Genomic DNA, 22543 nt, shown 5'->3' with positions numbered 1-22543 from the left:
CTCTCTTCCTTTGTTTTTACATTTTGTTTTTACTCGTGAGTGATGCAGGTGACTGTAACCTCTCAAGAACTTCACAGAATCACAGAATGGTCAGGGTTGGAAGGGACCTCTGGAGATCATCTAGTCCAACCCCCCTGTTATCGATTTGTTAATAAGTTAAGATTGATTGACTTTATTTGAAAGATTAATTGATTTTATAAAATCATTTTATAAAATTGAAAAATAGAAGGATAAGAAATATTTTTAATGAAACTTAAGCACAGTAAAAGCTGCTATGAGATCTTCTGTACATCCTGTACCAAGGCTAGAAGAAGGGGCTAGAACCATTGTTAAAACTTAGGTAATAACTTTAGGGTTTGAAAGGTTTCTTTGTATTTGACCAGTCTTCTGTATGTAGAAGTGTATTGAAATGTCAGAATATGAGATTAATGGAAACCGGGGAGAGTCGACTGGAACAGCTTGTAGTTACCTGCCAAGAAATTGTGAACTTTAGTAAAAGGTAATTCCGGCAGGGGGAGATCGCAACCACCGACTCATATACCACCTACCCAAATCGTACCCCAGACCCATTTCTAGACCTTTCTAAGCTCTACTGCGCAGAATCGGATATAGGAGGAGAATATGTTAATGATTTACAGGAAATATCATGGTTATGCATGAATACTTAATGAATATGTATGAATAAGTTCTATATATGGTGTCTGATTTTGAGACCTGGCGTGCGTTGATCGTGAGAGGACTCGCTCACGCACCCAGCCGTCAATAAAGAAGTGTCTGCTTATCTACATCACATTAGTGTTGATAAGTTCTTCATTCCGAGATTTCGGTAACACCCTTGATAAAGCAAGTTCACCTAGATCAGGTTGCACACAGTCATGTCCAGGCAGGCTTTGAATGTTTCCAGAGAAGAACTTGGTCTCACAGAGTTTGAGGTTTGCTTTAAAAAATATTTTCTTTGACTGGGAAGTTTCCTTGCAAATCTTCATCCTCCCTTTTCTCCTCTCTTTTGTAGTCCCACTTGGCCTCGTGAATGTCTAGCTACCATTTAACATGTTTTCCCCCCTGCTTCTGTCAGTGTCCTCAGCTGGTTATGAATCCTGAATGAAGAGCAGCTGAGCTCGCGTGCTCTGCATTTCAGAGAGATTTTTCAGGACTGGACAGTGTTTCATAGTCATACTCTCCTGTGTTGTGGCCTGGACAACTCCCCCAGCTCAGCAGTGTGATGGTAGAACAATACTTGGATTGGAAGCTTCCAAAGGAGTCCTGTGTGCTGCAAAAAGTGCAGTTAGTGGTTCAGCTGGAAGTGCTTTTTAGTAATGAATCCGTGTCCCAGGCCAGGGCTGATGTCAACCCTATGATTCTTGTTGGAAGTGAGCAAAGATGCAAAGTCCTTTATGCAAGAGCTGAGGCGATAATCCAGATCTCCTGGCCTCAGTCCACTTGTGGCAATTGCATTCTTCCTGGGGATTATTTTTAACCTGTCCCTGTTGGATGCATCACTGTCACTTCCTGTGCTGTGGCAGTACTGTTACCGAAATCTCGGAATGAAAAATTTATCAACACCAATGCGATGTAGATAAGCAGACACTTCTTTATTGACGGTGGGGTGCGTGAGTGAGTCCTCTCATGATCAACGTACACCAAGCTTCAAAATCATACAACTCATATAGAAGTTATTCATACATATTCATTAAGTATTCATGCATAAACATAGCATTTCCCGAAAATCATTAACATACTCTCGCTTCATATGTTAATTAGCTTATCAGTCCTTCGCGCTTGTGCAAATTCTTCCAAGAATTGTGGGCAGGGGTCTCCGGGACGTGGGCAGTGGTCTTTGGGAGGAAGGCCGTAGGTCTTCCTCATGGTGTACTTCTCACTCTTTGCCTGGAATGTGATGGTCTTGCAAGTTTGCAGTGTTCTTATCAGTCTGAGCTAATTTATGTCCTTGTCGACCATCTCTTTCTTCTTGTTTCTTTTAGTCGCTCCCTCTAGATAACTTAGAAACAGGCCCCTTGTTAGAGAAAGTTAGAGAAAGAGAAACAGACTCCTCCTTTCATTAGTTATTTCATTAATTATTTCTTTCAAACTACGGTTACATGACCTAATTACTATACCTACATTCTTTGAGTAAATATATTTACACTTAACTTATTGTCCCTATTCCATAAAATTTCTTTGTATCAATTATTAAAGTTCATGATTTCTTGGCAGGTAACTACAAGTTGTTTCATTTGGTTGCTCTCAGTTCTTGGCCTTGGTACAGGGCTGTACAGAGGATTTCATAGCAGCTTTTGTTGTGCAACTACAAGTTTCATTAAAATATATTTCTTATTCCTCTATATTTCTATTAAAATGATTTTATAAAATCAAATAAAGTTAATTAATTCTAACCATTAGCAAATCTGTAACAGTACTTCAGCCATGTCTGAAGCAATTCTTATCACTGCTCAGGCTGAGAGTCTTTTGAGAGCCTCCTCTGAAAGGTAGTGTGGTAGAGCAGGGAATTGGTGGAGGGTTTTAAATATATGTTTATTTACATATATACATGCTACACTTATTGGGGCTTGTTCTGCTTGTAAGTTCTCCAAAAATAGTTCTGGTGACTAGCAGGCACAGCTGGTAGATCTTTCAGGGGGACCTCTCCTGGGATACCAGTGCAGGTTGACCTGCTAGCTGTGTAGGTGCAGGTGACATTAAGCAGAAACATTCTGGATGCCTTCACAGTTGTTTTAAGGACTGGTGTACCAATAAGCTAGTGTGGGGATGCCTCCCCATCATGATGTAAAGGCTGTGCTTCTGGAGGACTGGCCACATGGCTGATCAGTTGCCCACAGCTCGCTCTGTGCTGTTGCTGCAGCTCTGGTCAGAGCTGTCTTGCACTGCTGGTGGTACTGCAGGATGGTAGCCTGTGTGGGAGGGCAAAATGGAGAGTGGGGACTGCCCCTAAGCAGCTTTTGCTGATCATGCCTATGGCTGGGGGAATGTTGGACCTGGTTTTGGGGAGTGATATTGTCCTGGTTTTCAGGACCTGCTGGGCATGAGGACCTAGCCCCCACACAGTGCAATCTCTAGTAGTCTGTAATTACAGCACTAGGAGCCTGGGGAGGAGTCTTAAACAATGTCTTTGTGATGGTTTTGGCAGACCTCCCAGAGATTTCTATTAAGCAGGTGTCATTTTCCTCTTTCACTGTAGCCTGGGAAATGCTACAGATTTGGCTCGGTCTGTTTGGATTGTTCAGAGCAGTGTCTCCTCAGCAGTGGAGTTTGGCCCTTCTTGCCTTGGCTCTGTGTTCCTGTGGGGTGGTTTAGTGGGTGGCCTGTGGAGGCTACAGCCAGAGCCTGTTCTTGCAGCTAAACCATATGCCAGTGCACCCACTCGAGTACTGGTAAAGCCTGTGTGGTGGAGCAATGTATAGCTGCAGTGGGTGGAGAAGAACAAAGCTGAGGGTGCAGAAATTACTTCCCACTGAAATCTAGGGAAGGGGGACAGTGGTAGCAACCATAGCAGCCCTCTCTGGGGAACCAACTGTGTATCCACCTGGAGTCATGTGGGAAACAAGGGTCATAACTGGAACCCTAAGAGGGAGGGTTGTAGTTAGAGGAGTGACCTCAGCACTGGTAAAATACATGGTGGGATCTTTGAGGTTCTGGGGTGCTTGAGGTCCCTCAGTTCTGTCCATATGCCACAAACTTGCTTGGCTTGGATGAGCAATTACTGCCTGCCCAAGGTTTGTAAGGTCATCTTGTGTGGGCATGGTATTTCCTAGCTGAGCTGAACATGTATCTGTGTGCTTGTTTTTCCAGGTGACCCAACATAGCTGAAACAAGCAACCCCAAGACCACGCTGCTTGTGCTGACAGCTGAGAGCTGCATTTCCCATCTGCTTCAGCCTTACACCAAGGTTAGCACCTATTCAATCATTAGTGCTTTCTTGTCCTTCACCAGGGCTGTGTGAAGAAGCTGGGGAACCTCATCCTCTCCTTCCCTTGGCCCATAGGGACAGCTCTGTGGAGTAGGTGTTGCCCAAGCAAGATGTTCCTGCAGGCTCAGACTTGCTGGATGTTCCTGCTTCCCACCTTGCTGGCAATGTGGTGAACGCAGCCTGGGTATGTATGACTGGTGCTGTTAAGACCGTTGAACCCTGCATGCAGTCATCAGGAGCTGCTTGCTGCACTTGTCCTTCTGCGCACTGGCAGTATTGAACAGCATTTCCCAGCTGCTGGTCTCTGCTGCTCGCTGTCCTTCACCTGAACAGAGCTGAGAATTCACCCAGAGCTTGTGGCAGATGCGATCCTGATTTTTATCACAGAATCACAGAATGGTCAGGGTTGGAAGGGACCTCTGGAGATCATCTAGTCCAACCCCCCTGCTAAAGCAGGTTCACCTAGAGCAGGTTGCACAGAATCATGTCCAGGCAGGTTTTGAATGTCTCCAGAGAAGGAGATTTCACAGACTCTCTGGGCAGCCTGTTCCACTGCTCTGTCACCCTCAAAGTAAAGAAGTTCTTTCTCGTATTCAGATGGAATTTCCTGTGTTGCAGTTTGTGCCCATTGCCCCTTATCCTGTTGCTGAGCACCACTGAAAAGAACCTGGCCCTGTCCTCTTGACATTTGCCCTTAAGATATTTGTAGACATTGATAAGATCCCCTCTCAGTCTTCCCCAGGCTAAACAGGCCCAGCTCCCTCAGCCTTACCACATACGGGAGATGCTCCAGTCCCCTCATCATCTTCGTAGCCCTCTGCTGGATCCTCTCCAGTAGTTCCCTGTCTCTCTTGAACTGGGGAGCCCAGAACTGGACACAGATATACTCCAGATGCAGCCTCACCAGGGCAGAGTATCACCTCCCTTGACCTGCTGGCCACACTCCTAATGCACCCCAGGATCCCGTTGGCCTTCTTGGCCACAAGGGCGGACTGGTGGCTCATGGTCAACTTGCTGTCCACCAGAACTCCCAGGTGCTTCTCTGCAGAGCTGCCTTCCAGCAAGTCAGCCCCAGCCTGTACTGGTGTGTGGGGTTGTGATGAGCGAGGGGAAGCACGCGGCCGACTCAATATGAGTGATAGAGCAAGCTTCGATTTATTACGGCGCGATTATGTCTTATATACAGTTCCAGTTAATTATGCCTACTAGTCATCTGCTGATTGGCTAAGCTCTAAAGGGTTACATTTTCATACGTCCTCCTACTTGCGGTTTCTGCGGATAGCTAGCTACATATTTTTTTTTCCTCTCTTGTCTACGCGAATTCCTCAAAGTTATTTACAACATTAGGCACAAGGTCAGTGTTTTTCTCAGCTTCCTTATCAGCATGCCTCAGTATAGCTGCAAGGCCTGCTTCAGCTAACTTACGCTAACTTTGTTTCACAAAGATCTTTAAGGGAGTCATGGCCATGATCACACAGCCATTCTGCAACATTTCCCCCTTTTTCTCTTTGCGCAAGCAAAACTTGTGCAGTTACACGCTCGAGTAATTTCTGAATACAAGAGAGAGCACAGCTTAAACATACGAGTGCAATGATAACAATTATTACTATAAGCAACACACTTTACAACAGCCCTTTTAAACTACCAGGAGACCGCCCTAATAATAGAGCACCATAGCTTTGTCCATTAATTATCAGAGGTCCTCGGACACGAGTTGCGATTTTTTGTGGTCGGTTGTCAATTAATGTTGTATCTACTGCTGTTGTCAGGTCCAGGCCGAGGCTCCTTCGGGTGGCGGGTTGTAACACGGTGTCTGCCGATAAGAGTTGGTCATGTCTTCTGGAGGGGGTGTCGTGAAGGTGACAGGAGTCGCGATTGGGGTCGACGCGCTGCGGCTCCTCGCGCTCGGTTTCTCGTTTCCCATCTGCCGACAGACATTGGTGCTGTGGGTCCCTCGCTGACAATTTTGGCACCACAGTTGACGTTGTCGACATCGGTCACGGGTATGTCCTGGCTTCCCGCATCGATAGCAGGGGAAGTCTCGGCGCGTGGTGGTCGCTGGCTTTGGGGGCGCGGTAGCCCCAGGGGGGCACAGAGGCGCAAGCGCTGCAAAAGCCTGACTTTGGGCTTGCACTAAATCTCTCCCTACTGCTTGGATTGCTTCCACTAGCAAGGCTTGCTGACCTACTGGCACCCAACTCATTCGCTCTAGCATTGTTTCTACAGAAGAATCTTAGGGCAGGGTTACTAAAATGCCTTTGGTGTAACTGTTACTATTCTCCAGAATACACTGGCACAATAACGGCCCTTTCATAAAGTTAGGTATATCTGGTGGGCTCACTGTGGAGGCCTGACTCATTCACTGTACTACGTAACTGACTTAATATTTTCCAATCAAAGCCTCCCAGGTTCCCTGTCTTTGGTTAGCGGCATTCATCTGATACGTTACAGGGAAAGCTTGTGGGGGGTTGACTTGCTCAGCAATATCAAATATTCCCTGAGCAGCTGCTTCTTGTGCTATTTTTTGCCAATTAATGTGCGTAGAACGCACCAGTTTGTTTACTGTATTTTTTTGTTCCTTTTTTTTTTTTTTTTTTTTTTTTTTAGAATTTTGTAATGACTGCCCACTGCTATTTTCTTCCTCAGCAGCACTTTCGTCAGATGTGTCCCCGCCCTCTGGCCCCCCCGAGGCTACTGCACCGGGGGGGGGGGGGGGGGGGGCGAGGCTACTTCACCGGAGGGGGGGGCGGAGGACACGAAGGGTCTGGAGGTGGTGCAGTGGGCTCTATAGGCGGTACAGAGGGCACTGTTTGTGATAAAGGGGGTATTGGAATGTAATTCTCACATGGCATAATTTTTCCTGCATTAGGATCTGCGCTTGCAAGTCGGCTTGTTACTGCTGCAGCAAGGCGCTTTTCTGCTTGATATCTTTTTATACAATTAGTTACTTCATGCCATGATTTCATCAATTTTTTTGCTGCCTTATCATCATCTATTACTAAATCCCATAAACAATCCCCATAATTACGCCATTCTTCTACTTCAAACATATGCTCAGGATCTGCAAAATATCCTTTTGCTTTACCCATAGTAATTAATCCGGCCAGATCTTTTAAAGGGCCTACTCCCCGCTTTTCTAAAAAGCATTGTAAAAGTGCTAGCGCTACCTCTTTTTCCATTGTGCACTCGTTAAAGTCCTCTTTGTTGCAGCCTTTTCCCTTGGGTAGCAGCTCACGGACGGCGAACCCCTTCTTGAATTATCCTGGGCTCAAGCACGGATCGGGTACGATGCCAGCATCAGCCGATCTTCTGCTCTCTGGTCGCTGCTACCAGTGCTTCTCCGTCCTCGCTGTCTGGTGAAGAACAAGGTTAGGGGTCCCTTGTTCGGGCACCACTTACGACGAGCGAGGGAAAGCAAGCAGCCGACTCAATGTGAGTGATAAAGCAAGCTTCGATTTATTACGGCGCGATTATGTCTTATATACAGTTCCAGTTAATTATGCCTACAAGTCATCTGCTGATTGGCTAAGCTCTAAAGGGTTACATTTTCATACGTCCTCCTACTTGCGGTTTCTGCGGATAGCTAGCTACATTTTTTTTTTTTTTCCTCTCTTGTCTACGCGAATTCCTCAAAGTTATTTACAACATTAGGCACAACGTCAGTGTTTTTCTCAGCTTCCTTATCAGCATGCCTCAGCATAGCTGCAAGGCCTGCTTCAGCTAACTTACGCTAACTTTGTTTCACAAAGATCTTTAAGGGAGTCATGGCCATGATCACACAGCCATTCTGCAACAGTTCATTACTAAGCTACAAACACACTGAACTTCTTGCATTTTTCTCTCTCTCTTCCTTCTTATCTCTGTGAGTTTCATGTTCTCAGCCAGCCGCCGACGTGGCATCACGCATCCACTCCAGCCTCGCTTCATATCCCGTTTTTCTTCCGGGTGTTCAGCCAACCTTATCTTACTTACTTTCTTCTTCAGCCTTCAAGGTCCTTCACAGGCATCGTGGCCTCCAGCACTTGCTATAAAGCTGTCTACAGATACTATTTGTCTACGTACTGCTTTAGTAGAAAAAGGTCACTGTGCATCTAAGCTTCGGTTGTGTCAGCAGGAAGTAAAATATTTAGGATTCATATTAAAGGAAGGGCAAGGATTAGTAGACCCAGAATGGGTCTAGGCTATTGTAGAAATACTTTGACCAGTAACAAAGAAAACGATTGAGAGGATTTTTAGGCGCAGTAGAATACTGCAGACACTGGATACTGGGGCTAGGGGAGTTAAGCCAGCCACTGACAAAAGTTACCAAGGCAGAGCAAGTAGAACCTATATGCTGAGGTCCAGAGAGAGAAAAGGCTTTCCAAGCTATAAAAGGAGTTTTAGCTTCTGCTCTGGCATTGGGATTGCCAGATTACTCCAAGTCCTTTGAATTATTTGTGCATGAGAACAAAGGAGTAGCTAGCAGTTCTTACTCAGAAGCTAGGTTCACATTGCTGCCCTGTGGCTTATTACTCAGCTCAACTGGATCCTGTAGTGGCAGGGAATAATTCCTGTGTTAAAGCGATAGCAACAACAGCACCTATCATAGAAAGAAGCAGACCATTAGTTCTGGGTCACCCAACAATCATGAATGTCCCACATGAAGTAGAACTGATTCTTAAGTAACATGCTACACATGCATTGTCCCCACAAAGAGTGCATCGCTATGAATTAACGATTTTAAATGTGGATAACATAACTTTAAAAAGATGTAATGTTTTGAATCCAGCAACTTTATTGCCTGCTCCCTCTGATGGTGAGCTGCATCATGATTGTGCTAAGGAAGTGTTTCATTTCAGCTGCCTACGGGAAGATCTGCAAGACCAACCTCTAGAGAATTCTGATCTAACCCTTTTCACTTCATACTATGTGAATGGAAAACAACACACAGACTATGCAGTGGTGAGAAACTTAAGAGTTACTTGAAGCAGAACTTCTATGACCTTCAGTGAGTGCCCAAGGGGCTGAATTAACTGCATTAGCAAGAGCAGCCTGGTGGGGACATAATCAGCAGGTAACTGTTTATACTGATTCTAAATATGCTTTTGGAGTGTGTCATGCAACAGGTATGATATGGGAAGAACAAGGGTTCCTTACCTTGGCAGGCCAGCAAAATTGAAAGAAATAATGAATTGGCAGATAAAGCAGCTAAAGCTGCTGCCTGCCAACCTATACGAGTATACCACCATAACAACTCCCTCTGCTGATAACTGGCCAGATATCGATAATCCAGACCAAATATATGCAGGGGTTACTCAGGAAGAATGGATTCAATGGGAAAGTTGGGAGGCTATGAAAGATGAAACTGGAATTTGGACTATTGGGGGGAAAACCCATTTTACCAAGAAAAATATTTAATGACTTTGGCTAAGTGGTTTCATGATAAAACACATGGAGGGATAATAGCAGTTGTTAACCAGACTGAGAAAATGCGGGCAGCCCCCAGAATACTTATGGCAAGGATTGTGAGTTCATGCCCCACATGTTGGAAGTTTTCTGATGCAAAACCCAAACAGGAGGTTGGAAAATGATCATGGGCATACTTCCCATTCCAATGACTGCAAATTGATTATGCTGATATGCCTTCTGTGAGTGGACTTAAACACCTGCTGGTAATCATGGATCAACTCTCAGGATGGGTAGAAGCTTTTCCCACCAGGAAAGCTGATGCTGCAGGAGTGGTCAAAACACTCTTGCAGGAAATCATTCCCAGATATGGAATACCTGAAACCATAGAATCTGATAGGGGTTCTCATTTTTCAGTGGGAATGCTAAACAATAACTATAAAAGTTTAGGAATACAATGACAGCTACATGTTCTATATCATCTGCAGTCCTCAGGACAGGTGAAAAGAATTACTAGAACTCTTAAAAATAAAATTGCTTTAATTTGTTGTCAGGCAGGTTTGAAATTACCTGAAGTTTTAGGAATAGTGCTATGGGATATTAGAAATATCCTTCACCAACCTCTACAGTTGTCACCAGCAGAAATAGTGTTTGACAGGTGTGTGAGCCAGCACAGGCAGGACATAGGAACAACCACAAAACCACAGATGAAATGCAAAGACTAAATTTATTTTTAACTCACCAACCAGGGGATCCCTAAAGCAGCACCCAGGCAGAGGCACACAAGTGGGGACACAGGCACTGTGGAGCTCAGTTCTTCCTAAAGGATTGCCAAAGCTGCTGATTCATGCAGGCATAGTTTACCACTGTGCTTTGATCTTCCCTACAGCAGGGCAGGAATCCCAAGTGTGTTTGATAGGGTGCCTCTAAGTCTATCACAGGCCTATGTTATCTAAACACAGATACTCTACTTGTCAAACACACAACAATTAGTATGATATATGTGCTTTTCTACACCTAGCTGCAGGTAACTTGAGTATGTTTACAATCCTCCTCACCAATCTTCCGTTATTTTCCCACAGCAGGCACTTAGCTGTACCTGGGACCTTTGTCCCCACTAGGACCAACCTCTTAGATGGATATGAGTTATCAAATTCGTATTGGGAATTCAAAAACATCTACAAGAAAATAGGGCACAAGCCAGATGTTTTCAACCAATACCAGCTGGAATGAAAGTGCATGATATCTGGTCTGGAGATGCAGTCATGATAAATGTCCACTCTTGCAAAACAAAGTTGGACCCTAAATGGGAGGGTCTGTATACTGTGTTATTAACTTCTTTCTTTGCTGTAAAGGTTGTAGAAAAGGTTAACTGGATTCACCACTCTCATGTTAAACAACTGCCTAAAGAACATCAATTAGATGGACCACCATTGACCCCGCAGGACCCCAACCTTGGAGATTGAAACTGGGACTGTTCAAGCATACAAAGGCTGAAGGAATCCCAGAACCATGTTGGTTTTGTTTTCTTTCTAGAACCACCTGGACCAGAGAGTCACCCGCTGCTTGGCCAAGTGGACCATCAGAGACCATAAATCAAGGACAGTGTCCTATTTGGTGTATTCACCATCCTTATAGAGTGGCAACCACTCCAGGCTCAGTTCCAAGAGGGGAAGGTTTGAGATGGCATCAGCACGGTTGGTTTGGTTATCCTGCAATAATTGTGGCCAATGTCATCCTGGGTGTTGTATTGATAACTGTTATAAAGGTCATTGGGGAAACCATCATTGAGGTTGGGGCTGGGGAAATATAAACAAAAAAAGCGCAACTGGATAGATAAACTGATGCTGTGCATGCAGGTGGCACCAAACACCCAATAAAGAAGTTAGCCATGAGACTCAGTGTTTTATTATTGGGTTATCTTCTATACCTTCTTAAGACAGTAGAGTGGTTTACCCTAGTTTGGTATTAACATTTCTTTGTATAGGTGTTTTGGTTCTTTTTCTTTTATACATTTGATTGAAAACATCAGGCAAACCATCGCCAAAATGGGCTCAATCATATGTCAACAACCCCATTCTGTGAACGTTATTCTCAAAACTGTGTTAGTACAGTACTTTACTGCTTTTTCTAATACCCCCTACTCTTAGTTATAAGGAACACAATTCCTTTGTGTTGGCTCATCATGTAGTCAGCCTAACTACCCACAAAGGAGCCCAAAGTGCATACAACCCCCCCCCAAAAAGCGACTGGTTACAAAACTTGCTCTCTGGGTGGGGATTATCATCATGGTTTAGTAGTTTATTTAGTTCACTGCTAAAAAGTCTTTTACCTGTGGTTATTATGCTTCTGATAGCCTGCTGTGCTTTTACTTGTATTTGGGATTGTTTACAGAATATGCTTATGAAATCTATACAAGGGTATCGAAGAGTCCTCATACAAGGCCAACTACAGATGGGCAGGGATGCCCCAAAAAAATGGAGGTCTGTTACAGAAGGAGTTTGATTAACTGTATTCTCTCTGAATAGTCTCATTTAGCATTAGTAGCTTAGTAACTAAATAGTTGAAGCCTTAGGCTGCAAGAGCTAACTGAGAGTAAACTTTTTGATAAAACTAATGCTGCTAACACAGAACTAGCTGAATCCAGCAGACGTGAGCAGAATGAAGAAGATAAAGTGTGGAGTGGCTGGAAGAAAATGGGCATATTATGAGCAATCCAGACCAAGTAACTTTGTTGTAATAGCAGGCTGAGCAGGCCAAAGCTGTAACAAGCTGCAGCTGTTGTGAAGGACATATGCAAGGCCAAGGAAGACATAGAAACTGTGTACTGGCAGAGAGATAAGAAATTTGGACTATTAAGGAACTGTACGTGGGAAAGAGATGAAGGAGTTGGACTGAAAAATAAGAAAATAGAATGTCGAAACAGAATGTAGGTGAGGAGCATGGATACCACGCTGTGACCAATCATAGAGTGCAGGAGAGTGAATAGACAAGCAGCTTTAGCCTATTAGCAATCTAGAAGCAATGTGTGCGCTTTGTGCTAGTGTATACATTGCTGTGTATCCCTTAATAAAGTGGCACTAACTTGATCACATTGGTCGTATAAGTTGTGTCTGAGCCTTCCGCGTCAACAATAAGGAGCAAGGAAACATTTCCAAGAGAATGAGGTAACTTCAGAAGGCCAGCCCAGCAACAAAGAAAACCAATAAGAAATCAAGAGATCACCGACCAGAATTAAGTGATTGGACTTGGGGATCAAGTGCTGGGTGGTACAGGTATAATTGAGGGGTGTGATCTGGGGTATGGATCCCTCTCCAGAGGCACCCAGCTTGAGCTGTAACCTGAGAACTAATAAAAGAGGAATTGGAAACCTACATTAATCAGTAGGATCCTAGGGTCAGACCCTGTTATGGTGGCTGGTGCACGTAAATCTGTAACAGGAACAGAGAGGATTTCCACAAATTTTTCCTGGGTTACTTTGCTGCCTTCAGCAGAAAGGTCTCATGTTTTAGTCCACGCTTATTTGAATGCCAAGGATTACAGTAGGGCTGCTATCAATGTTACATACTTGAGATGCTCTTCTGGGGCCTGGTCAACCCACTGCTCTGGAGAAGCAGATCAAAACTATTGTGAGAGGGGTATATCAGAATCCTGCCCATAACCCGTGCCTTGAGACAGCTTGGAGGTTTCTCTTCTTCCTGCCCAAACCCAAGCCTGGTATAGCCAGCTTTCTCTTGGAAAGGGTCTGCTTTCCTAGAACAGAGGTGCTAGAGAGATGGAGTCTTGCTTCATCGCAGGAAGCCATGTGTCTGTACCTAGCAGTCCAGAGGCCAAGTATGGAGGCCTGTCAGGGGAGAGGGGAGTGGAGCAGGGAGCTGTCTGTATCCTGAGCACAGCCCAGGCATAGCTAGTGCTGCTCCCAGCGGTGACCCCTGGGCACTTGGGCCAGTCTCCCCTGTTCAGTGCTCCAGCTGTGCTGACACACTGTAGGGGCATGAGCTTCACTAGGAATTGCCAAACCTTCTGGTCCCAGTCCTGACCAAGGATCCCTCCCTTCAGGGGTGCAGACCTGACTGCAAGGAAAACCCCAACCCATGTCCAAACAGAGATGTGGTTGGCTGTGCCACAGAACTGATGCCATCTACCTTAGCTGCCAGCCCCAGAGTTAGAGCCTGTGACACAGCTGGGATGGTCTCCTCCCCATTATGCCACCTCTCCTCATGCTCACCTCCCTCATCTGGCTTCTAAGCTTCTTTTGCAACACTCTGCAATCCACAGCAGCGCTGGGGACCTGCTCTTCCTCTGCTAAGGACTGAATCCCCCTTCGAGTCTTGCAGGTGACCCAGCTGCTGCCTCCTACCTGGTACAGGCCCTGTGGAAACTGAACTGAAAGCTGGAGGCAGCTGCTCACTGGCAGAAGTTCTCCCAGAGCCCTGCTGGGGAGGATGGGCAGCAGGAAGGGCAGGGAAGGTGTGTAGAGGGATGGGTGGGATCTCAGCTGGACACATGAGAGAGCTCCAGCAGCATAGCCCATGTTTCAAACTGTGTGGACAGTTTAGCTCAGCAACTGCTAGACTGCACCCACAGCTCAAATGTGTCTGAGGAGCTTCCCTCCATGTCTGCTCTGAGAGACCACAAGCTGTGGCTATGCAGGACTCCCCCGGGGCTCAAAAGAGCTGACACAGAGCCAAAGCCTGGTTCTGTGATGGCAAATGGGAAGGCAGAAGCTGGGGGCTCTGCGCAGCACATGGAGAGTGAACTTCCTAGTCAGACCATAGCAAGGGAATGCTGCAGTCCTTAATGCTGCAACATTTCCTTCTCCTTCAGGCCCTTCTCTTCGTACCTGGTTTTGTGTCTGAAGCAGGCGACCTTCCCACACAGTGAATCTCTTGCCAGAAGCATACAGAATTACCTTGGGACTACAAGCCTGGACCCCTTGAGCTAACCCAGTCAGTCTCCTCATCCCCACCTGCTGAAGTCTCCCTGCACCAGGCTGGCATGAGGCCTTTAAGGACTCCTCCAAGACTCAAAATTACTCTTGGATAAAGCTGGATTCCCAAAGGACTGAAACAGAATAGTTCTCCTTTTCTAATAGAGCCAAGGCTTTTATTTAGTTTAAGTTTTACTGTGTCCTTTTTCCAGAGTGAACCTTTGCAGTCATGGTCTTGATGCTGCCTGGAGCTGCTGTGAGCTTGTGGGCTGTGCCCTGGGTTTGTGGGAGATCGAGGGCAGAGATATCCTCGTTCCTTTGAAGTTGGCATTGGTTATGCTGCTGTATGCAGTGGGGGCAGCTCTGTGCTCCCTGGAGCACCAGGGAGCTGGTGTCAGAGCCAGATGGTCTCATAAAGCAAAGGGTTTGTCAGATGATCTGTCCTACCTGTGCTTTGTATACTGGCGCTTTACTCGGTCACGGTAGTTTGGAGCCCAGAGAAGTGGTTTTGGCTGAAGCATGCAGCTCTAGGTCTGACTTCTACTGCCCTGCACTAGCCAGGAAAGGTGGCAGTGTTGAGACCCGTGCCTGTGTGTCCCCTGTGTCCCTTGGGGGGGGATGGTGGTGTCTGTGCTAACTGCACTAGGTGTCTCTGGGCTCCTTTGTGTGACACTGAGCAGGGGTGAAGGGGCACCTGCTCCTGCCTGGTGTTTGGTGCAGCTAATTTTGGGTGAGGAAGGTCCCACAAGCACATTAGCCAAGCTTTTGGCAAGCCTTGCCTCCCACAAGAGGGAAGAAATGGTTGGAAACTGCAAGGCAAAGGGTGAGTTGAGGGAGAGGAAACAGGACGTGACAAAGCTCAGAAGCATGAGATAGGAGCTGCTATGGTCTCCTCTGAATGCCAAAGGGGCCTTGGGTGGGCTTTGCCCTGCAGTTCCTTCAGAAAAAATATCTTGGAGAGCAAGGGATGAACAGAGGGGATTGAAAACCCAGATGTTGGGGGACAATGCCTTACTGGAAGAGGTTAAATTCAGCAGAGCCAGACTCCTCTGGGTTGGGAGAGCCCCATGGCTGCTCTTCTTCAGTCCCACCTCACTGCTTGGGCTTTAAAAAAATAGAAGGGCAGGAGAGGAGGCAGGGATCAAGTACTAGTTGACTCCTTGGAACAGAGCACCAGGTAATTAAATTATTAATAGTCACCTATGAGAAAACAAGGGAGTACCTGCCAGCACCAGATGGTTGAGAACAGGCATCTGACACATGATTCCCCCCTGATGTGAGCAGAGCCAGGGCTGCAAGTGCAATGCCACTTGGCTCCAGCAATGTTTCTGGCCCTAAGGAAATATCACTCAGGTGGGGATGTCACCGAAAATTGGGAATAAAACTCCTTAACACCAATGTAGCATTAAGAAGCAGGCATTATTTATTGCAGTGCCAGATGCATGGGGGATTGCTCCACCTAATGTGCATGCCGAACTATTTCACAGGTCCCATTTTATGTCACATAGCTATGCATATTCATTACATTTCCAGGAATTATCTGCATATGTATGAGCCTTCCAGGGACTTTCATTAATATTATAATGTCCTTTTACTCCTTGGCACTTATGCCTCCAGGTGGTCGTCCTGAGGGTCTGGTGGGCATTACTTCCTCTTCATCCCGTTGTTTGCCCCATGACCCCCCAAGTTCTTGCACATATCACTTACTTGGCACTCCTTCACAAACCACAGAACCAGCTCGGCCTGGTTTTTCTGCTGCAGACTCTCTCTCATCACTTCACACATTCCTTGACTAAGATAAACAATTCCTTAGATGGTTAGTGCCTACATACAAGAATTACAAAGCCTAAACAATAGCTGGCCCCAAGGACACAGCTGACCTACAACTAAAAGTGAGGGGGTTTATACACTAGAACAAAGGTTCATGAAGCAACTACAGTATTGTATCAGGGATGTGGGGATGTGAGTGCCCAAACAGACTGGGAAGCAGTGCTTGGCGGGCAGCAGGTCACAGAGGCGTGGCCGGTGGTGGTGAAGAGCTGTGGGGGGGGTATTTCAGGTGGTTCAAGGAGAGCTAGGGCTTCAAACCCCTGATGGGGCAGTGTCTGCGCTGAGATGAGCGGTCGGGAGCATAAGTCCTGCAGCAGGGCCTGGTGGGGTAGTCCAGCCCTTCCAAAAAAAAAAATAAATCAATCAGGGAAAGAAAACTTGCAAAAAAAAAAAAAATCAGAGAAAGGAGGCCCGCAGGTACCTTTGGATGGAGAGGAAGGGCCGGGCCGAACCCCGCCATACACTTTTACCCGGGGGGAAATGAAGCCTCTGGAACGCGTCCTTTCAAAGACTCACCGAGGCTGCCCCAGAGACCGCCCCCAACGGGGCCAATTTGCCCCACTGCTCGTGCGCGGACCCGCCGGCTGAGGCCGGGTATGCTTAGCGCACTCCGGCTGCTCCCCGAGTACCCGCCTCCCATTCCTCCTGATTGACTGCAATCCTCCCCACACGGTTCCCTTTCCTCGGGCGCTAGCCAATCGCGAGGCGAGACTAGCCCGGATGGCCGTCATGGTGAGCGTTTCCGCCTGGATTTTCGCCATTGGCTGCCCGACCCATGTTGCCCTGTATAACAGCCACGGCAGGGGTGGTGCTGTGATTGGCTGATGGGTGTTATGCGAGGAGAAGAAGAGGGGGAAGGAGCAAGAGCGAGCGGAACAAGAGCGCTCGTTCTTTTTTTTCCTCGCTTCCGCCTTCCCGATTGGCTTAGGCGGTGGCTGGGCAGAATTTCCGATTGATCAGCGCATGCTGTTGCTAAGCTGGTGAGGCAACGCGGGGCGGAGCTTTTCCTGCCGATGAGTCGGTTCTGAGGTTCAGTCAGCGCGAAGTGTGTTGACCTGCTGCCATCGTCGCGAGATTGTCTGAGATTCGTTGTCGCACGCCTTGAGGAGTCGTCGCCGGCCGCCTACCCTCGCCCCTTTCCTCCTCAGCGCCATGGCCTCAGGATCCGAGTAAGTGTGGGCCACCCGCTAGCAGGCCGCGGCCTTGGCCCGGCGGTGCTGAGCCCGGCCTACCTCTCCTTACTACTCCTCCGTGCGGTGCGGCACTGCCCTGGCCGGACCCGGCGGCGGGTCCGATCCGGCCCCCGATCCCGCTGTGTCATGCAGGCTCTGAGGAGGTGGAAGTGGAGCTGGGAGGGGGATGGGCCGCTCCTCGCACGCGCCAGACCAGGCGCGTGCCCTCAGGAGGGCCCCGTGCGCCGCCGCTCCTCTTCCCTCCCCGCCCGGATGGGCCTCCCCGGGAAGTGTCGAGTCATAGGGGGCCGAGGCCTGACCAAGCTAGGCTTCCCGCTGGGCCTTGGCCGTGCCCCCGCCCGGGGCCGTCCCGCCTGGGCTAGGCCACAGCCGGGAAGGGCTTTGTCTTCCAGGTCCCGCGAGCGTCGGGGAAAGCGGTGGAGCGGCTGGCGGGGCAGTGAGGGAGGAGAGGCATGTCCCGGCCTCCTCCCCCGCAGGTCCGCAGCGGCCCTCGGATCAAGGCTAGAAGTGACTTGGCATTAGAAGAGGCAGATATGTTGTGCCGGGCTGGCCTCTGTGGCAGCTAAGGCAATCGGCTATATTTTTGTCTCTGGTGTCTTGCCTCAATCTGTTTTCAGTGCCAGGCTGAGGGGCATCTTTTACGCCTCTCAAAAATTAGTTGAGTAATACTGGTCTCCCGGCCCACGTGTGCAAGCCACTTCATTGCCCCTTGAGAGGACTAAAGATAGAACCTAAAGATAATTTCCCAAATCCAAGAATACTTTAAGTGACTTGTTGCCCTTGTCAGAGGCACTTTTTAGTCCCTTTAGCGTCCGTGGTTTATCTTCTCTTTTTCTTTTGCAACTCCTGCAATTTAGACCTATTTACTCCTACTTAGTTCCGGCAAGGTGTGTCAAGAATTTAGTGTCCGTGGTAGAAGTTTGTGATGGAAGTGATGGTCTCAAAGGTATATTTTGAGTCTGAGTGAGGTGAACAGTGTCTTTAAAAAAAGAAATTTCTACTCTTGCAAAGTTCTCGCCACACAGGAATCAATAAAAGTTACTTTGCAACTGGAAAACAGTTACTTTTTAGCTGCAATTTTTGGGTCAATATTGTTAGCAGCCATCTTGCTGAATTGAGCTTTAACACCAAGAGTAGCATTGCAAGAGCTAATAGTGTGGTTTCTGAAGAGAGTCTCATTTCCGTGTCCATATCTGTCTGAATCGGTTTTTGAGAACTTGGCATCTTGAGTGTGGGTATGAACTCACTGCTGTGTCATGTGCTGTTCCAGTGTCGCGACGGAGGGAAGACACAGTCACTCAATATGAGTGATCAGCAGACTTCGTTTATTGTCTCTTACAGTCACCTTTTATGCCTTGTTATAATTAGCTCATACATATTACAAAAGTTAAGCTCATTATTGGTTAGTTGCCTAAATACCAAGCCCACCCCTAGTTTCTCTTCTGTAGTTATCTGTTCCCACCTGCAACATTCTTTTCCCACCAAAATCTTCCTGTTATTGTGTAACAAGGACAGCCAAAGACAGTGTATTTTTGCTTCACTTCAGATAAGCTGAGAGCGATGTGCATTTTTGTTCAGCCAGCTGGACTATGTCTATGAGACCCTTTTCAGCTAGCCAGTTATCCACAATTCCCCCGTTTTTATTTTGGGCGACATAGGCTTGGTTGACCATTTTCAATAACAGCGTTTTAACACAGGAAAATACACAGCCAACTTATAAAATCTCAGTTCAGAAGTATAATTCCAGAAATACTTGAAAAATAAAGTTAGCTTGAAGCTTTAATTTAGATGCTCTTTCTGTTCCAGTGATATAAAAAGTTTAAAAAATTCAAAGGTAATTTTAAAGTTCTGAACATGGACTAATGCAAGCTCAAAACCCAAAAAGAAACCAAACTGATGTTTGACTAGGAATATTTGCAAATATTTTAGTGGAAAATCCCTGACCATTAACAATTTTCTGTCCAAATAACAACTGCCCTTATGCAACCAACCAGTCCATACATTTTCTAAAGAATACCTCATTGATATCAAAGAATTAACAAAGGGGAAAAATTAGTTCCAAGCTATATACATTCATAAGTGGATTTTTCAATAGTTACATACAGATTTACACACTAAGCCATAATGGCTTGTAGGTGATACACACAAGAAGAGTACGTTGCTTATCTGTCTGAATGTCTATGCTAAATTTGACAACTATGCCACAAGCCAAGCCTACATGGGTGCTGTGTGTTATGCACGTTCCTTAACAAACAGAAGTATAATAGACATATTCCCAAGATCTAGTCCCCGACCTAATTATATTATTTTGTAGCCAATTAAGGAAAATAACACAAATGTGCATATCTACATGTGCACACACCTTTTAGTTCAGAACCGATCTGTGATAAAAGGCCTTAGCCTTATGGCATCATCGAATCTTAACGAGTACAGTAATTAAAAATGCAGTCTTACTGTAAGTGCGATTTATGCTGTCATTCCCTCAAATGCTACACGTGGGTATTTCTCACTCAACTGCCTCAAGTTAAAATAGTAGTATTTGTTAATATGTATTAAAAAATCATTAATTCTCTACAATAGCAGTTGACTTCCATAACACCATGTAAGCAAAAGAGGCTTAAGATGGGTTTTCTGAATACTAACAATTTATTTTAGACTGTCTAAACTCAGGTCTTGAAAGATTTCACTCTGCCAGACATAGAAACACTGTTGCACTCCAGTTGTGATATCCCTTTTCCCAAGTTGTCACATGCACATCTCGCTCAAGCAACATTATTGTCAAAGTTTCTCTCTGCTACGTAAAAGCATATTGCACTTGTAGACATAAAAGACAGCACCCTTACTTAGATTATTACCTTATTACCTCATAACTCTTAGTATACCTTGTATCTCTGATTTCATCACTTCAAAAATTCACCAGAAGCAGATAAAACCACAGCCTCAGACTAAACTACACCTTAAGTGCTGATTCAAATAAAGGCATTCTCTTCAGATATGCCTAATGCTTACAAATAATTTTGGCTGGTTTTGATCAAAAAACTATTATTACAATAATGATCAAAAATAATAATCCCGTTTGCAAAATGCCTTTAAGCCAGCCTCCTAGTCCCAACCAATTTCCACATTCAGAATACAGCATAAATACAGAATACAGAATAAATTATCTCCATCAAGGCAAAAAGGCTTCTCTTTAAGCACAGAGATGTTTGCTAGTTCAAGGCAGAAACCCATTTCTTGTAGGGGACATCTGAAGCACCTTTTTTTTTTTTTGGTGGGTTTGTAATCAATTCCGTATTTTTCCTTGAGAAGCTTTAGCTGTTCCTCTTGTTTCAGGAGTGTTTCCAACTCTGATTTGTCGAATAGGTCCGTATTTCCCAAACATATCATACATTTCCTCCGCTGTGATTTTATAGGGCAGGTTCCGAATATAAAGGACCCGATTGACCTCTGGGGGCAGCCGGATGTTAGCTCGCTTGGCCGCTTGCATCGCCATGGCGCCGATCGGAGGGGGGTGGGTTCCGCCTTGGAGAGAAACCGCGGCCGGGACGGGGCCTGCCGGGCTGCGCGCCGCCGCTCGCCGCTGCCGCGGGGGTCCCGGATGCTATCCCATACGCTAATAACCCGGGTAATGCCTTGTTACAATCTATGTCCCGAACGCTCCGCTTTTCTAAAAAGCATTTGAGCGAATCGTACGTCGCTTGTCTCTCCATACCTTCGTCAGCGCTGTTGCAGCCTTTGCGAGACTTCGGCGACGCGTGGCCGGCGGGACCCTCTGTAGGTGCTCCCGGGCGCGGGGACTGTGCCCTTCCGCCTCCTGCGCTGCTTTCAGGACCGGTACCCGAATCTCCGTCGAACCGTGGCTCGCAGGTTCAGCCCTCTCTAGGGTCCCTGTTCGGGCGCCATTTGTCGCGACGGAGGGAAGACACAGTCACTCAATATGAGTGATCAGCAGACTTCGTTTATTGTCCCTTACAGTCACCTTTTATGCCTTGTTATAATTAGCTCATACATATTACAAAAGTTAAGCTCATTATTGGTTAGTTGCCTAAATACCAAGCCCGCCCCTAGTTTCTCTTCTGTAGTTATCTGTTCCCACCTGCAACATTCTTTTCCCACCGAAATCTTCCTGTTATTGTGTAACAAGAACAGCCAAAGACAGTGTATTTTTGCTTTACTTCAGATAAGCTGAGAGCGATGTGCATTTTTGTCCAGCCAGCTGGACTATGTCTATGAGACCTTTTTCAGCTAGCCAGTTATCCACAAGTAAGTGGCTGCAATCATCAGATATTTTGCTCATTAGCTTCAATGGATAAAATGTTGTATGGATTTTTTTTGATGCTTAGCTGGGGAAAGTAGTTCAGTCTGTAACATGGATGCTGAGGTCCAGGGTTGGTAAGAAAGCACTGACAGGTTTTATCTAGGAAGCAAGTTCATGAGGGTATTGATAAAAAAGTACACCACCATACAAAAAGCATGACTGTGTTCGCTTGTTAACGAAGCTGAAATCATTTTGAGTTGGTGACTTTTCATTGTATATTTAGCACAGACTTGCAGGAACAGTTTAGTTCCCTACTTTATGTGGAGCTTCGGAGATTGGTAGTTGTTTTCAGAAGAATTAGTAATTACTTTCTGCGCTCATTCTTCATACTGTCCACTGCGGCGAATGAAGAGACGGGACGCAGCTTGATGCAAGCAAATGTCAATTTATTGTACAGAAGCACGAGTTTTTATACACTTTCAGAAGCTGCGCGTTTTAAACAGATTGGTTCTTGAAGCTAAGCATTGCATACTAGGCAATCCCTGATTGGTGGTTAACTACCAGCAATTAACCACAAGGTGTTACCTTTCCTTGGCGCCATCCGTCTCCCACTCCCCCGTGCTCTGCAAACATGCCTCATCATGTTAATTGTTGTCTAGACAAGCTCGAGCACATTCCCCTCAGCTAACTGATTGCCATGCATGGTCCTAGTTTCCAGCCTACTCCTGCTGTCCACCACAATGCATAGCCTCTAGGCATTATCACCATGCTGAACTAGGGAAGCTCTGACAGAGAAAAATGAAGTGATAAAAGTTGTAAAATGTCCCTCCCAACCTCTTCCCTCTGTCAAATGGAGCTATCGGACTTCTTTACTGAGAGAGAAAAGGGGGCTAAGGATGGAAACTGGGAACCCATTATTGTTGGTCTTTAGGGCATGTTTACTTCAATTTTGCTGATGTTGCGCTTTATATGCAAGTTTGGCCATTAGCTGTGCCATTATGTCCTCGATTCTGGCCTCTGTC

The 22543-nt window shown here is 46.3% G+C and overlaps 1 protein-coding gene and 1 long non-coding RNA gene across 2 annotated transcripts in view; both read left to right on the top strand.

Moving 5' to 3' along the window:
* The first annotated feature begins 7289 nt into the window (after positions 1-7289).
* On the top strand, positions 7290-11200 carry LOC129783040 (uncharacterized). The gene is made up of 3 exons (XR_008745060.1): positions 7290-7357; positions 8764-8978; positions 10847-11200. It is a non-coding gene; the product is annotated as an uncharacterized LOC129783040 (long non-coding RNA).
* A 5839-nt stretch (positions 11201-17039) lies between these two features.
* LOC129783028 (transitional endoplasmic reticulum ATPase) overlaps positions 17040-22543 on the top strand; it is a 34371-nt gene continuing 28867 nt past the window's right edge. Inside the window, exon 1 of the mRNA XM_055792684.1 lies at positions 17040-17239. Within this exon, the coding sequence (XP_055648659.1) occupies positions 17223-17239 (17 nt within the window). The 5' untranslated portion in view covers positions 17040-17222. The remainder of the gene's footprint in view (positions 17240-22543) is intronic.

This window comes from Falco peregrinus, chromosome W (assembly GCF_023634155.1).
Source record: "Falco peregrinus isolate bFalPer1 chromosome W, bFalPer1.pri, whole genome shotgun sequence".
In the NCBI taxonomy this organism is placed as follows: domain Eukaryota; kingdom Metazoa; phylum Chordata; class Aves; order Falconiformes; family Falconidae; genus Falco; species Falco peregrinus.
This window is presented reverse-complemented; position numbering and strand designations above follow the sequence as displayed.